This window comes from Saccopteryx leptura, chromosome 13 (genome assembly GCF_036850995.1).
Source record: "Saccopteryx leptura isolate mSacLep1 chromosome 13, mSacLep1_pri_phased_curated, whole genome shotgun sequence".
Taxonomy (NCBI): domain Eukaryota; kingdom Metazoa; phylum Chordata; class Mammalia; order Chiroptera; family Emballonuridae; genus Saccopteryx; species Saccopteryx leptura.
Window position 1 is genome coordinate 30,786,856 of NC_089515.1, and position 14,704 is coordinate 30,801,559.

The following is a 14,704-nucleotide window of genomic DNA, read 5'->3' on the forward strand; positions in this document are numbered from 1 at the left end:
GCCAAGTACCCAAGGCCAGGTGCCAGGGAAGGTGCCTCTTCCCCTTCCTGCCCCCTCCCCTCCCCTGCCGGGGGCGCGGCTCAGGGAGAAAGCCCCAAGGGATGGGGAGATGGCTTGGCCAGCTGTGCTTTATTATAAACCCCCACCCCCAACCCGCTCCAGGACACCGGGGTCGGGCAGGCAGCTCAACCTTCTTTCTCCCTCTCCTCTCAACACCCCTCCACCTTGTGGCGAGAACACCTGGCTGGCTTCACGGGGAGTGGGCGAACGTAGCGCGAAGCCCCCAGCCTCTTCCCCACCCCGAGCCATGCAGGGAGCGGAGGCCGTGCGGGGAACTGGCCGGCGGCCGGGACAGGGGTTTTCACTTCCCCTCCGCAACGGCCGGGCTGCAGGTGCCGCGGGGCTGAGCCCCGCAGGCGCAGGGGGCGGGCCCTGTGGACACGCCCTCGCGGCGAGTCCTCGCTGCCCCGAGGGAGGAAGCGGCAGAGCCGCGGCTGGTGCTGGGCTGCTGCTGCGCGGAGCCGGCGCCCCTCGCCACGGCGCCCAGACACCCGGCCGGCCCGGCTCCGGCCCCAGGCCCCGCGCACGCAGCGAGCCGGGCGGGAGAGCCGCGCCCCGCGGCATGGCAGCCTCAGGTGCGTAGGCAGGGCGCCGGCCCCTCTGGGACCCTCTCCGCGCGCTCTGGTCCCCCGCAGCCCTCCGAGCGCCGTCCCGCTCCCAACTCTGTCGGGCCTCTTCGCTGGGGGGAATCTGTGTTCTTTCTGTTCTTTCCCCCAGTTCCCTGTTGCAAGTCTCCCACCCCGACTTTCCCACGTTCCCATACCCAGCCTGCTGAGCGATTCTCTGCAGCCTGCTTGACCCTCCTCTTGTCGCCCCTTTCTAAGTCTTTTTTTCCTTCCATCACTAGCCCTCGGAACTTCTGAGGGTCGTTTCCCTGTTCTTCCAACTTTGTGAACCCAGAGTTGGAGTTGAAAGAAGGCAGAGCCTCCTTGTGTGCGCCGGCGAAACGCTTCTCGGACCGATAGGGGGCGTCGAGACAGTCCTAGGTTGGCACAGGGAAACAGGAGGTGGCCCTGGGGCACCGCCTCTACCCATCTTGGGCTTTGTTTTTCGTCTGGAATTTCCGTAGGAATCTAGGAACACTGTTCCTTGAGCTTTACTTTTCTTATGTCATTTGCACAACTTTACCAAATGGGGGAGAGGTGACCACTGGGTATCTACCCATCAAAAGCTGTCAGGAGGCTTTTCTCATTAGTTTTTGGGTTCCCTTCTTGGTTCAGTTCATGGGTTGTGTACACTTGGCAGGTCACTCACTCACTGAGTTCCAGGATGAACCATACAATAATGATGATAATAAGAGACAACTAATAAGCGCTTTACTACACATGTTAAGTGATAATGTGCGCCTAAATACAGTATGTTCTCATCCGTGACCAGGACATTCCTGGTCTCTGCTCTCCAAGAGATTATGCTCTTGTGAAGGAAAGCGTAGGTAAACAAAGAATTACTAGGTGAGAATATTATAGTTACCATGTTTGTAAGTGGATTTACTTGTGTTTTTCCTGCCCATCTTTTGATGTTTCAGTAGAGATAACATGTGAAAACAGGATGCAAATTTTCTTGAAAAATAAAATCTAGTTGGCCAAGGGGAGGTACTGCTCTTGGTGGATGTGGGAAGATGCTAGACCCCCTGAGCTCTAGGTTTCTAATGGTGCTTTGGAAGCAGGGGTGGACAAGCCTAAAGGTGACAGTTCTATTACTTTTGGTGATGTGGGCTTCCTCTTTAAGGGGTGTGGAAAGGTAGCTAACCTTAGCCTCACGGCTCCCTAGCTGGGCTCTGAAGGTTAAAAGAAGCTGTATTGTGGATAATGAACCCCTGGTAATAGTAGGTTGATAGTCCTCACGTTCCATTTGAAAGCGGAAGCAGAGTTATCTAGAGGAAGTTCATTCATACAACAAATACTTATTGCATGCCTACTGTTTCTAGATGCTGTTCTTGGTGTCAGGTATATATTCAGTAAATGCAGCAGACATAAGCAATGTCTACAGGGAGCTTATGGACTAGTGGCGGAAGGCAGGAACTACAGTTAATCAGGAAAATATATGATATGAGAAGTGCATGGAAAAACAATAGAGGGGGTATAGGAGTTAGGGTTATCATTTAAAATGCGGCAGCTCGGTTAGGCCTCATGGAGAAATGGTCATTTGAGCAGAGACCTGAAGTGGGGGAGTGCATTTGGGGGAAGAGTGCTCAAGGTCGAAGAACAGTAAATGTGTATATGTGGGATATTTAAGGAGCAGGTGGCCAGAGTAGGTGGGTGATTGGGGAGAAGTAGGAGATGAGGTGAGGGAAGCTCCCACCTCCTTCTATGGCTAGGAACAGGCCCTGGGCTGTTAGATTTGGGAAACAGAAAACTGGAGGGGGAGAGTTAGGCAGAGGAGGCAGAGAAGGCAGAGAAGGCAGAGAGAGCCCTCCTTTAGTATTCCGTGTGTATCATTTAAGTGGGTGTGGCCAAAGGGGCATCTGAATGGGGACTCAGACCCAGTGACCAAACCTGGGGCTTATGAGCTCTGTACTGTAGCGGCTTCTATAGACATCTGCAATGGTTAGAGCTGTCAGCATCACCTGTGATGAGACACCACTCCAGGAGCTGCAAATGGGAGTGGGGTCTGTGGGGTCCCTGGGGCTCCCTGAGTCTGGCGATGCAATGACCTATGGTGTTAGGTCACAGCGGTGAGAGTATTTTTTAAAGATTTTATTTATTCATTATAGAGAGGGGGGGGAGAGAGAGAGAGAGAGAGAGAGAGAGAAGTGGGGAGGAGCAGGAAGCATCAACTCCCATATATGCCTTGACCAGGCAAGGCCAGGGTTTTGAACCGGCAACCTCAGCATTTCCAGGTTGATGCTTTATCCACTGCGCCACCACAGGTCAGGCGAGAGTATCTCTTACCAACATGCTGTAGGCTCTGCAGTCACCCAGGCCACTGCTCAATGTGATCTCCTCCTTCTTGTCTTCCTTTTCCTTCTCCTCCTCATTATTCTTCTCCTCCTCCTCCTTCTTCTCCTCCTCCTCCTTTTTCTCCTTCTCCTCCTCCTCCTCTTCCTCTTCTTCCTTCTTTTTCTTTTCCTCCTCCTTCACGTCTTCCTCCTCCTTCTCCTTTTCCTTTTCCTTTTAAACAGCTTTATTGAGATATAATTCAGATATAATACAATTTACCCATTTAAAGTGTACAATTCAGTGGTTTTTAGTATCTTGACACATATGTACAACCATCACCACAGTCAATTTTAGCACATTTTCATCACCTCAAAAAGAAACTTGCTCTGCTTCAGCTAGCACCCCTTTATCCCCTCCTCCTCCCCACCACTGTTTCACTCTCTGTCTCCATAGATTTCCCTACTCTGGACTTTCTTATAAATGGGATCATGTAATATGTGGTCTTTTGTGACTGGCTTCTTTCATGTAACATAATAATTTCAAGGTTCATCCAAGGTTAACATACATCATCAATATCTTATTCCTTTTCATGGCTGAATTATACAGGCTCCCTAAATTTCCTTCCACTGGAGAGTAATCATTAGTCTTCTGTTTTTTAAATGGCATATATGCTTGTTGAAATTAAGGAGAATCTTGACTCCCTGTCCTTGAAAGAATTTTAGAAGCCAGATAAAATGAAGTGGAATCAGTCTATTCTGGGATATTCTCTATGCCTCTGATGGTGTCTGTTGTATTTACACATGAGAGCGAGGAGAAGGAGGCCATAGTAACTTTCCCAAGTGGCCAATTCTGGTTGGTGAAGACTAGAATTGTTTTCTCCGTGTGTCAGCCTCATACCTTGTTTTTTGTTGTTGTTGTTTTGTTTTTTTAATTGAGAGAAGGGGAGGCAGAGAGACAGACTTCTTCATTCACCCTGATCAGGATCCACCTAGCAAACCTCCTACGGGGGGATGCTCTGCCTATCTGGGGCAGTGCCCGTTGCTCAGCAATTGAGCTCTTTTTAACGCCTGAGGGGGAGGCCATAGAGCCATCCTCAGTGCCCAGGGTCAACTCGCTCGAATCAATCAAGCCAGAGACAGGGAGACAGAGAGAGGGAGAGAGAGAGAGAGAGAGAGAGAGAGAGAGAGAGAGAGAGAAGGGAGAAGGGTGGAAAAGCAGATAATAAGCAGATGGTCACTTCTCCTGTGTGCCCTGACTGGGAATTGAACCCAGGACTTCCACACATCTGGCTGACGCTCTACCACTAAGCCAACCAGCCAAAGCCTTAGCCTCATACTTTTAAAGAAAGCTCTCATACCTCTTCCTGACCCTGCTCTCCGAGGCTTCTCTTATCTATTGATTCTTCTACCATCCTTGTACTTACAGGAAAAATAGGATTTGAAGGGACCTTTAATTTTTCATGATCTTAACTCCTATCTGATCCTTGAGGTCTCCCAACACTCCTAACAAATCTCTAAACTTGAAATATTCAGAGTCTGGAAACTCTTCACAGGAACTGTTTCTAGCTCTCTCCTTATCCTGGTCAACTTCCCTATGTCACATGCCTTTTTGGCATGGTGCAGACTCAAACATGGGGCTCCAGGACAGATGAATTGTGTGCCAGTGTCACCTACAGATTAGAAAGTATCTGGGCTGGGAAGTTTGAGAAGCACTTCCTCTTTGTTCTCTTCTCAGGTGGATTCTGAATCTGTCAAAGGAAGCTCTCTTTCAGTTTCTGTGTCTCCCCCACCACTGTCACTCCCTGTTGCCACCAGCTGGCCCCTGCTCTGCTGTTATCCATTCCTTTCTCTTTCTGTAGTCAAACGTATTCTTTTTTTTTTTTTTTTTGTATTTTTCTGAAGCTGGAAACAGGGAGAGACAGTCAGACAGACTCCCACATGCACCCGACCGGGATCCACCCGGCACGCCCACCAGGGGGCGATGCTCTGCCCCTCCGGGGCGTCGCTCTGTTGCGACCAGAGCCACTCTAGCGCCTGGGGCAGAGGCCATGGATGGAGCCATCCCCAGCGCCTGGGCCATCTTTTGCTCCAACGGAGCCTCGGCTGCAGGAGGGGAAGAGAGAGACAGAGAGGAAGGAGAGGGGGAGGGGTGGAGAAGCAGATGGGCGCCTTTCCTGTGTGCCCTGGCCGGGAATCAAACCCGGGACTTCCGCACGCCAGGCCGACACTCCACCACTGAGCAAACCGGCCAGGGCCTATTCTTTATTCTCTACAAACACCCTTCCTCATTTCTGTCTAGGATGTATGGACTCCTAGTTGGTTCATGTTATTTCATCTCTTTTAATAAACAAACAACCAAAAATGAGATAATTGGTTTGGCACATGTGATGAAATGACATTTGGTTAAAGGAAGGGAATTATTCTTGAAGAAAGCTGTGTCACCTATATGAAAATGAGTTGCTGACAAAGCATTTAGTCCCTTGTCATTACCCAGTAGAGGGACTTTAACTTCCACTTTGGATTTTTTAACAACTTCCCCAACTTTCAGTTTCAGCAGCAGAGTAAAAATCCAGGAAAGTGATAGATTTTGTTGTACTCATTTACATTGAGGCAAAATTTGCCTAGATTTAATATATTGGTCTGAAGACACACTCCAAGCTGGTGGTGGCCAAGTAGATTGTGATAGTAACACGTCTGAGGCACTAACCACTTCCTTCTCAAGTACTTTTGCTCAAAAGGAGATAGAAATGAACACTAGAACCCCTGGAATGAAATGTTTTAAATATGTTTCCATATTGAAGAGGCTAATCATAAATGCTTTTATTTCAATTGTGTATTTAAACTTTTAGAAGTTTTAGATTTATAGAAAAACTAGGAAAATAGTAAGGAGTTCCTGTATACTACACACTCAATTTCCCCTATTAGTAACATTTAGACTTTCCTTGATGACTAGGGGTGTTTACTGAACAACAGGTTTTGTGATGTCTGTTAACAGAATCAAGGAGTGGTGAGGTAGGATCCAGGGTGAACTGAGTACCTACTCCTTCAGTGGCCCAGAATTTGTCAATTTTAAAAATGCTGCATTGCTTTTGGGTCACTGTCTCCTCCTAAAAGTGGCAAAGATTGCTCACAGTCACGCGGCCAGGACAGTGCAAAGCCACTGGTTTCCTGCTAAGTCAGAGCTCTGAGACCCATACTCCCTTCCTAAGGGTACTTCTCAGGCTCTAGGAAATCTCCTCTTCCCTCTTCTTCACTTCCTTGCCATCACTTGTCAACTCTTTGTAGACATTGCCAATGGCTTCTTCTTTTTTTTTTTTTAAATTTAAAATTTTTTTTTACAGGGACAGAGAGAGAGTCAGATAGAGGGATAGATAGGGACAGACAGACAGGAACGGAGAGAGATGAGAAGCATCAATCATCAGTTTTTCGTTGTGACACCGTAGTTGTTCATTGATCGCTTTCTCATATGTGCCATGACTGTGTAACCCCCCACTCGAGCCAGTGACCTTAGATCCATGCTAGTGAGCTTTTTGCTCAAACCAGATGAGCCCGCACTCAAGCTGGCAACCCCGGGGTCTCGAACCTGGGTCCTTCAGCATCCCAGTCCAACGCTCTATCCACTGCGCCACCACCTGGTCAGGCCCAATGGCTTCTTCACTGATGTACGTGGCCACACCCTTACTAAAATCTTAGTCTAACTCATTTAGTCCTGGCTCTGTGACTAATTACTGAGTGTGAATTTAAGAAATTGATTTCATCAGAGCTAAAGTGTTTTCTTTTTGTTTTGTTTTGGTTTTAATCTGTAAATGAGGTGTTTGGGCCAAGTGATCCCCAAAAGCTCCTTTTTCTGAAGCTGGGACCCTCAGCTCCTGGGGCTGCTGCTTGGGCCGTTTGAGCCACTGGCTGAGGGAGGGAAAGAGAGAGAGAGAAGGGGGAGACATGCTTCTCATGTGTGCCCTGACCAGGAACCGAACCTGGGATGTCTGCACTCCAGGCTGATGCTTTATCCACTGAACCAACTGACCTAGGCCTCCCAAAAGCTCTTTTAAACTTGATACTTCTCTGAGCTTTTGATTCTGTTTCTGGTATTTATGCTTTATTAGAAGAAGAAGAAAGCCTATGTCATGGACCAGGTGTGGTGAGGGACACCTTACAGATGGTCTAGTGCAGGTGGAAGCATTAATTCAACCATGCTTACTGTTTAAAATAATGCACTGTTTACAATAATGTGAGGACAATGACACCAGGTGCCAATTTTTGAGGGTTTACTACATGCCAAACACTACATGCTTAGCACTTTACATGAAACACTAATTTAATTCTCACTGATAAATATTGCTGTAATATTTCTATTTGCAGACAAGTAAACTGAAGTTTAGAATATTTAAGTAACCTGCCCAAGGTTACACAGTTAATACTTCGCAGAGCCAAGAGGCTAATCTAGCTGCCTGATTTCAGACCCATGCTTGTTACCACTTTATTTGGGGAAGAGCCAGGTTCTGGGGCCAAACTGTCAGAGTTCAAATTCTGACTCTCCCATTGTAGATCATGGGTAACTTACTTAACCTGCCACCCCTGTTTTATCATCTTTTAAAATGTGGCTAATCGTACAGTAGTATCTACTTTAGAAAGGAAAGCTGCTATGATGAGTAAATGAGTTTACTAGGCAATATGCTTGGAAAAGCATCTGGAACATAGTGAGCTCTCTATTCAATGTTTGCTGTTTGCCCTGGGCGGTTGGCTCAGCGGTAGAGCGTCGGCCTGGCGTGCGGGGGACCCGGGTTCAATTCCCGGCCAGGGCACATAGGAGAAGCGCCCATTTGCTTCTCCATCCCCCCCGTCCTTCCTCTCTGTCTCTCTCTTCCCCTCCCGCAGCCAAGGCTCCATTGGAGCAAAGATGGCCCGGGCGCTGGGGATGGCTCCTTGGCCTTCGCCCCAGGCGCTAGAGTGGCTCTGGTCTCGGCAGAGCGACGCCCCCTGGTGGGCAGAGCATCGCCCCCTGGTGGGCAGAGCATCGCCCCCTGGTGGGCGTGCCGGGTGGATCCCGGTCGGGCGCATGCGGAAGTCTGTCTGACTGTCTCTCCCCGTTTCCAGCTTCAGGAAAATACAAAAAATACAAATAAATAAATAAATAAATAAATAAAAATTTAAAAAATATTTGCTGTTGGCCCTGGCCGGTTGGCTCAGCGGTAGAGCGTCGGCCTGGCGTGCGGGGGGACCCCCGGTTCGATTCCCGGCCAGGGCACATAGGAGAAGCGCCCATTTGCTTCTCCACCCCCACCCCCTCCTTCCTCTCTGTCTCTCTCTTCCCCTCCCGCAGCCAAGGCTCCATTGGAGCAAGGATGGCCCGGGCGCTGGGGATGGCTCCTTGGCCTCTGCCCCAGGCACTAGAGTGGCTCTGGTCGAGGCAGAGCGACGCCCCCTGGTGGGCAGAGCGTCGCCCCTGGTGGGCGTGCCGGGTGAATCCCGGTCGGGCGCATGCGGGAGTCTGTCTGACTGTCTCTCCCCGTTTCCAGCTTCAGAAAAAAAAAAAAAAAAAAAAAAAAAAAAAATATTTGCTGTTTATCATCATCATTGTCATCATCACCATCCTCTATTGCACAAGCTATAGAGGGAAGAAGAGTATGTCAACAGAAGCAATAGCTAATGGAAACATCTGAAATGGCATTGTATGTTTGGGTAAAGACAGAAAGTCTGGTGTGGTTGTAACACCAACTATAAGGGGGAAAGAGGTCAGACAGGTATGCTGGAGGCAATCGCGTGAAAGATTGTGGATGCCCAGCTCCTTGTCTGAGTGGTATATCTTGGAGGTCATGGGAAGCCTTCGAAGAAGCAAGCATGTTAACATACTTCTGTGCCTTGTTCTTGCTCAGGGGTGTTCCGAGGGTGTGACATCCTCCTCGTCTACAGCCCAGATGCTGAGGAATGGTGCCAGTACCTCCAGGGCCTTTTCCTGGCCAGTCGGCAGGTCCGCAGCCAGAAGACGCTGACTTACCGGCTGGGCCCCCAGACCACCTTTTCGGCTGAGGACCTGACCTTCTTCCGCAGCGTGCGCTGCGTTGTGGTGCTGCTGTCCGCAGAGCTGGTGCGGTGCTTCGGCCAGCCGGCGCTGCTGCCCCTGCTGCAGAGAGCCTTCCATCCCCCGCACCGCATGGTCCGGCTGCTCTGCGGGGTGCAGGACAGTGAGGAGTTCCTAGACTTCTTCCCCGATTGGGCACACTGGCAGGAGCTCACCTGTGATGACGAGCCTGAGACGTACGTGGCGGTTGTGAAGAAGGCCATTTCTGAAGGTACGGGTCTCCTTTGAAGTAAAGATGAACAAGCCCTAGAAAAATGACTAGCCCAGCCCTAGGCATTCGGGTCAGACATTGTCACGTTAACGCTAGTCATTTATATTACAAAATGAACCCGGATCACACTGTGCTAAGAGCCCTAGTCATATTTTTGGGGTAGAGAAGTCTGTTCTTGGGATGGCATAAGGATAAGATAGGTCTCCTGGACCACAGGAAAGAAAGACAGGAAAGGAAATTTCCTGTGGGTTCTGTGCTAGGATAAAAGCCTTTCTAGAATTTTCTACACCTTGAAAGATGCAGGACACAGGTTCCAGACTAGTGGAGGGCAGTGTGGTTGGGAGGCGGAGACTTAGTTCGGAGGCAAGAGGACAAGACTTCCAACCTTCCTGCCTGCAAGCCACTTCCATTTTAACATCACATGACTGTAAGATTTTTACTGAAAAGGTATCACTTTTGGATAACATATTTACAGAGAAACATCCCTCTGTTTCCCGTCAGCTTAGCTTCTGTTTTTTGCCCTGTTTCTCCTTTTAAAGTGGGAAAATTCCGATCCTCTCTGCCAGGGCTAATGACTTTAGTGGCCCCGGGAAGTGTGACATACACTCTGATTAACAGTAACGGAAGATGTGCTCTTGGATGGACACATGTCACAGCTTTTCTTCCTCTTTTTGTTTTCTATTTTTGCTTCACTGTGAGCTCTGAACAGGCTATGTGTTTTCTTCTGTCTCTCGCCATTTACAATCTTATGTACCTTCTACCAACAAAAAAGCCTGGCAAATTATGGAGTAATGTGACTATGTTCAATTATTCCTGGTGTGACTTGGATATTAATTTGTTTCATTCATCCGTCTCATTTAATGAACTGAATCAAGAATTCATAAATTTTTAGTGATCTTAAAAAGCTAATATATCTTTCTAGATGCTCTCTATCAGGAATAGGCTGCTTTAACCCAATAAATATGATCAGGTCATATAACCTAGTCGGATCCCAGCTCACTTTGTATTATAAGTGACTAGTGTCAGCTTAAAGGACCTCACCTGAAATGCTTGGGATCCAGATGAGTGATTTTTCCTGGGTTTGCTTATTTTTACTTCAGAAGGACATGAGGATAATAAAAGCACACAATTCATACTTGCTTGATCACACATCGTTGCTTTGAGAGAGTTGTGATCTATTTAAATTTACTAAGAACTGAGACAACAGCTAGTTGTGTCAATTGGTTTATGTCACTGCACCAGTTTATTATGATCTCATGGGCTGGCCACTGTGACCCACCAACCTATTATTCAGAGCTCCAGGAATCAGTTGTCACTGGTTGGTACCTCATGCTGTGTGTGGTAACAGATTTTTCTCTTTAAAATATTACAGTGGTGATATTTAAAAAAAAAAAAAGGTAGGCCCTGGCTGGTTGGCTCAGTGGTAGAGCGTCGACCTGGCATGCGGAAGTCCTAGGTTTGATTCCTGGCCAGGGCACACAGGAGAAGTGCCCATCTGCTTCTCCACTCTTCCCCTCTCCTTCCTCTCTCTCTCTTCCCCTCCCGCAGCCAAGGCTCCATTGGAGCAAAAGATGGCCTGGGCCCTGGGGATGGCTCCTTGGCCTCTGCCCCAGGCGCTAGAGTGGCTCTGGTCGAGACAGAGCGACGCCCCAGATGGGCAGAGCATCGCCCCCTGGTGGGCGTGCCGGGTGGATCCTGGTCGGGCGCATGTGGGAGTCTGTCTGACTGCCTCCCAGTTTCCAGCTTCAGAAAAATAAAAAAAAAAAAAAAAAAAAAAAAAAAGGTGGTTAAAAGGATTTTTAAAATATTGTTTGGATACATGCCCTGTTTAGATGCCTAGATAAGTTGATCACTTATAATATTTTACTTTCTACTAACAACTCTGGTCCAGTATGCTGTGAGCGTTTAGTGTCGAGTGTTTCAGAACAAATGAAGCGTTTCACAGTGGTGTTTCTGTTCTGAGAGCAAACAGCCCTTCATCAGAAAGGTTGTTTCAATGGGAAATTAAAATAAACTGCTTAGTGGAAAATATCTGCAGTTCAGAATCAATGGATACATAGTGGAATTCTAGGAAAGGGGAGGAGAAAAGATGGTTCATGGCTTGAGTGTAACTTTTTTACCTGGTGTTAGATTTGTGAATTTGGTGATTTGAGCTCTCTGTGTATAACAGGATGGCTTGGATTTGCTTTGGGGGTGTCCATAGCCACCGCCCATGGTTGGCACAGTTATATGCTATACCTCTGATTTTTATGCCAGACAAGCTTTCTTCACAAACATAAGACTCAGAGTCTGGCAGTATAGCAGAAAGACAGCAGTAGGGACACTCTTTTGCCTGGCCAACTAGGTGCCCAATATTGGGCAAGTCACTTAGCTTCTTTGGGTTTCAGGTTTCTTTCTTGGTAAGAGGCGGGATTAGACTTGATCTAAGACACTTTGAGGGCTAATAGTCTATTCTTTCCTAGGCCAGACGGTCTCAAACATTTTGAAGCACCACCTTCTTGCCCTATTTCAGATCTGCTTTGACTCCTGGGAAGCTTCAGGCTAAAAGAGTGTTTAAGGACAGTACTATCCCGACACTAGGTGTCTGGTATAATTGTGTCCTTGGTTACATTCTCTATAACATAGGATAATTTGCTTTAATACTGCCCTGGTACACATGAGGTTTTTCATGTGCCGCCTCAAAATAAAAGCAAAAAATAAAAATTTCATACATCCCACTACTATAAGCTGCCCCAGGCCTGTGAGAAATAAATACATGAACCTTGTTTCTTCGACTTTCTGCATTAAAGAAAGAACCCCAGTGGGAAGTGTAATGAAAAATTGATAATGGGGCCTGACCTGTGGTGGCGCAGTGGATAAAGCGTCGACTTGGAATGCTGAGGTCACCGGTTCAAAACTCTGGGCTTGCCTGGTCAAGGCACATATGGGAGTTGATGCTTCCTGCTCCTCCCCTTGTTCTCTCTCTATCTCTCCCTCTCTCTCTCTCTAATAAAAATGAATAAATAAAATCTAAAAAAAGTAAATAAATAAAAAATTTAAAAAAATAACTAAAAAAATTGATAATGGGGATTAACTAATGGTAGGGACAGTAACTGTGGGGTTACTGGTTGTAGGGCCTTTGAAAGCTCTGGGGAGCCAAATTTCAAGAAAGCTTAGTAAGAATTAGAACATGCCAGATGAAATGGGCAGCCTTTGGAGGTGCTGAGTTCCACATCGCTGGGAGTGTGTAAATGGAGACTGGTGTGAAGGGGTTCAGCTTTGGAACTGTGGTTGGACCATGTGACTGTCACAGCCTTTTGATGATAAATTCCCTTATGGGAAGTTTCTCTTTTCCTCAGGAACACATTTCTATTCTGAATTCAGTTTTCCTCCTTCACCAAGTCTTTCTGAGGTTTCTAACTCAAAGCTGAGGAAATCTTGGTTGTGTCCCTACTATGACCCCTGTAGAAATTAGCGAGAAGAAAGACCTCAATTCATAATCTAGGTAACTCTTGGAAATGGTAAAGCTCCCAGGATATTTATAGATATTTTTTCTTAACTTTTAGATATTCTGTGAAAAAATATGACTACTGAACAAGATATTCACTGAGACCATTTCAAATTTAGGCTGAATTTTAGACCATTTAAAATCTAAAATAAGGCTTAAAGATCAAAAGCTTTAGATCAGGTGTCTCAAACTCGCGGCCCGCGGGCCACATGCGGCCCGCCGAACAATTTTGTGCGGCCCGCAGACTAATCCACGAAGTTCAAGATATTTTGGATAAAATTAAGTAAGCCTAGGGGCCTACTTGTATTTTTCATTTCTCTAGCATCCTAGCTAGATATTAGCTTAGTTAACAGCAGTTGTGATGCGAACTACAGTTTCTGGTCGTTTTGTGACACTGAGTAAACTGCATGTACGATTGTGCTTGTTGTACTGATTTTTTTTTGTTTTCAACTGCAGTGAGAAAAGTGTTGCGTAACAGTTGCCTTTTGTAGACCTAGTGCTGCCCGCCGAATGGCTGTGATCTTGCTCTGCGGCCCACATGCTGAGTTGAATTTGAGACCCCTGCTTTAGAGAGTAGAGCTGGTAATGGAGGTAATTATTCCAGAAATTCAGGTTCAGTGTAGTTGCTGCCTATCAATTATACCTTCTCTTGCTGCTGCGTTATCTAAATAAGTGCTTCTCAACTTTCACTGTGTTCAGGAGGCCCCGCGGAGTAAATCTCTGCAGATTCTGACTCTGTAGGTCTAGGTGGGCCCCAGGATCTGCATGTCTAACAAGCACCCAGGTGATGGTGACACCGCAGGTCAGGGGTCCATCTTGAGCAACAATCCAGGCCACTCCTCCTTTGCCAAGTCAGTGGTCATGTACCTCTGTTGTGCATGGACCATTTCTCACTTTTCTGGAAATGAAGCCATCGTGATACCAGGGCGACTCTGGATACCCATCAGCTAAGGTAGAAAATTAGACCAGTGTTGGTGCTTAGACCAATAGATTTCAGTGTAGAGATCCTGAGTTCTCTCCTGTGCCCCTACTGACAGATGCATGAGTTAATTCTGGCAACTTTTAATTTCTTCATTTTCCAGATGTCAATGAGTGGTCCTGATATTGAAGTGGAGGTATACTTTCATCAACCCTTACAGCTTCATTTAATAGACCCGTTGATCATAATTACTGTTCCACTAAAAAATGTTTTAGAGGTTTTAGTTTCCATCGCTTCCCCCCCAAAACTTATCAGCTACCTTAAAATCAAGCAGGCATTTTAATTAGAGTCTTCAGTGTGGTGGAACAGCTCGTTTATTTCTCTAGACAGTCATCTGTAAAATGATGGAGTGGACCAGATGATTTGGAAGGTTGCTTCCAGCCCCCAGTGCTGTAATGTATCATTATAAATTTTCTAAGAAGACAGCAAATTACCCAGAACCTTTTAGCTGATGCAGCTTAGTTCCAAAATGTCTGCAGGAATATACATCCAGTGCATAGAAGACCGCACTATTGTTCTGATTTTTTTGGACTTGTTGGGTGATTATTATAAAAGAAGGAAGTGAGAAAAACCCTGTTACAGGCCAGAAATTATTTCCTCTTTACTGGACCTCTATTCTTTGCTGCAAATCTCACTGGAATACAAAAATAGATTTTGTTAGCCTGTGGGAAAGGACTTGGTGGGTGATCTTGGGTTTTATTTCAAAAGTTCTCATCGTTATGTCTGTGTACATGTGTGTCTGTGTTTGTGTTTGTGTGTCTAGATGCAGAAGGGAAACACTAAAGCTAATTCTCCTAATATTACTCAGTATGACACTAAAGGTCTTGTCTGCTTCTTTATCTGAATTACATTCTCTTTGCCTCCCCCATCCTGCCTCATGCCACTTGTGCTTCAGAAGTTCTGATGGTATACTAAATCATAATGTATTTTGCCTTGTGTTCCTTTGGCAAAAATTTAGAGGGAGGTGCCCATGGTGCCCATATCTGTCCGTCCTTTGTTGATATTAATGT

The 14,704-nt window shown here is 46.7% G+C and overlaps 1 protein-coding gene across 1 annotated transcript in view; it reads left to right on the top strand.

The window, feature by feature from the left end:
* The first annotated feature begins 474 nt into the window (after positions 1–474).
* The window catches only part of PIK3AP1 (phosphoinositide-3-kinase adaptor protein 1), a 119,961-nt gene continuing 105,731 nt past the window's right edge, over positions 475–14,704 (top strand). The window contains exons 1-2 of the mRNA XM_066355581.1: positions 475–635; positions 8,812–9,228. Of these exons, the coding sequence (XP_066211678.1) occupies positions 623–635; positions 8,812–9,228 (430 nt within the window). The 5' untranslated portion in view covers positions 475–622. The remainder of the gene's footprint in view (positions 636–8,811; positions 9,229–14,704) is intronic.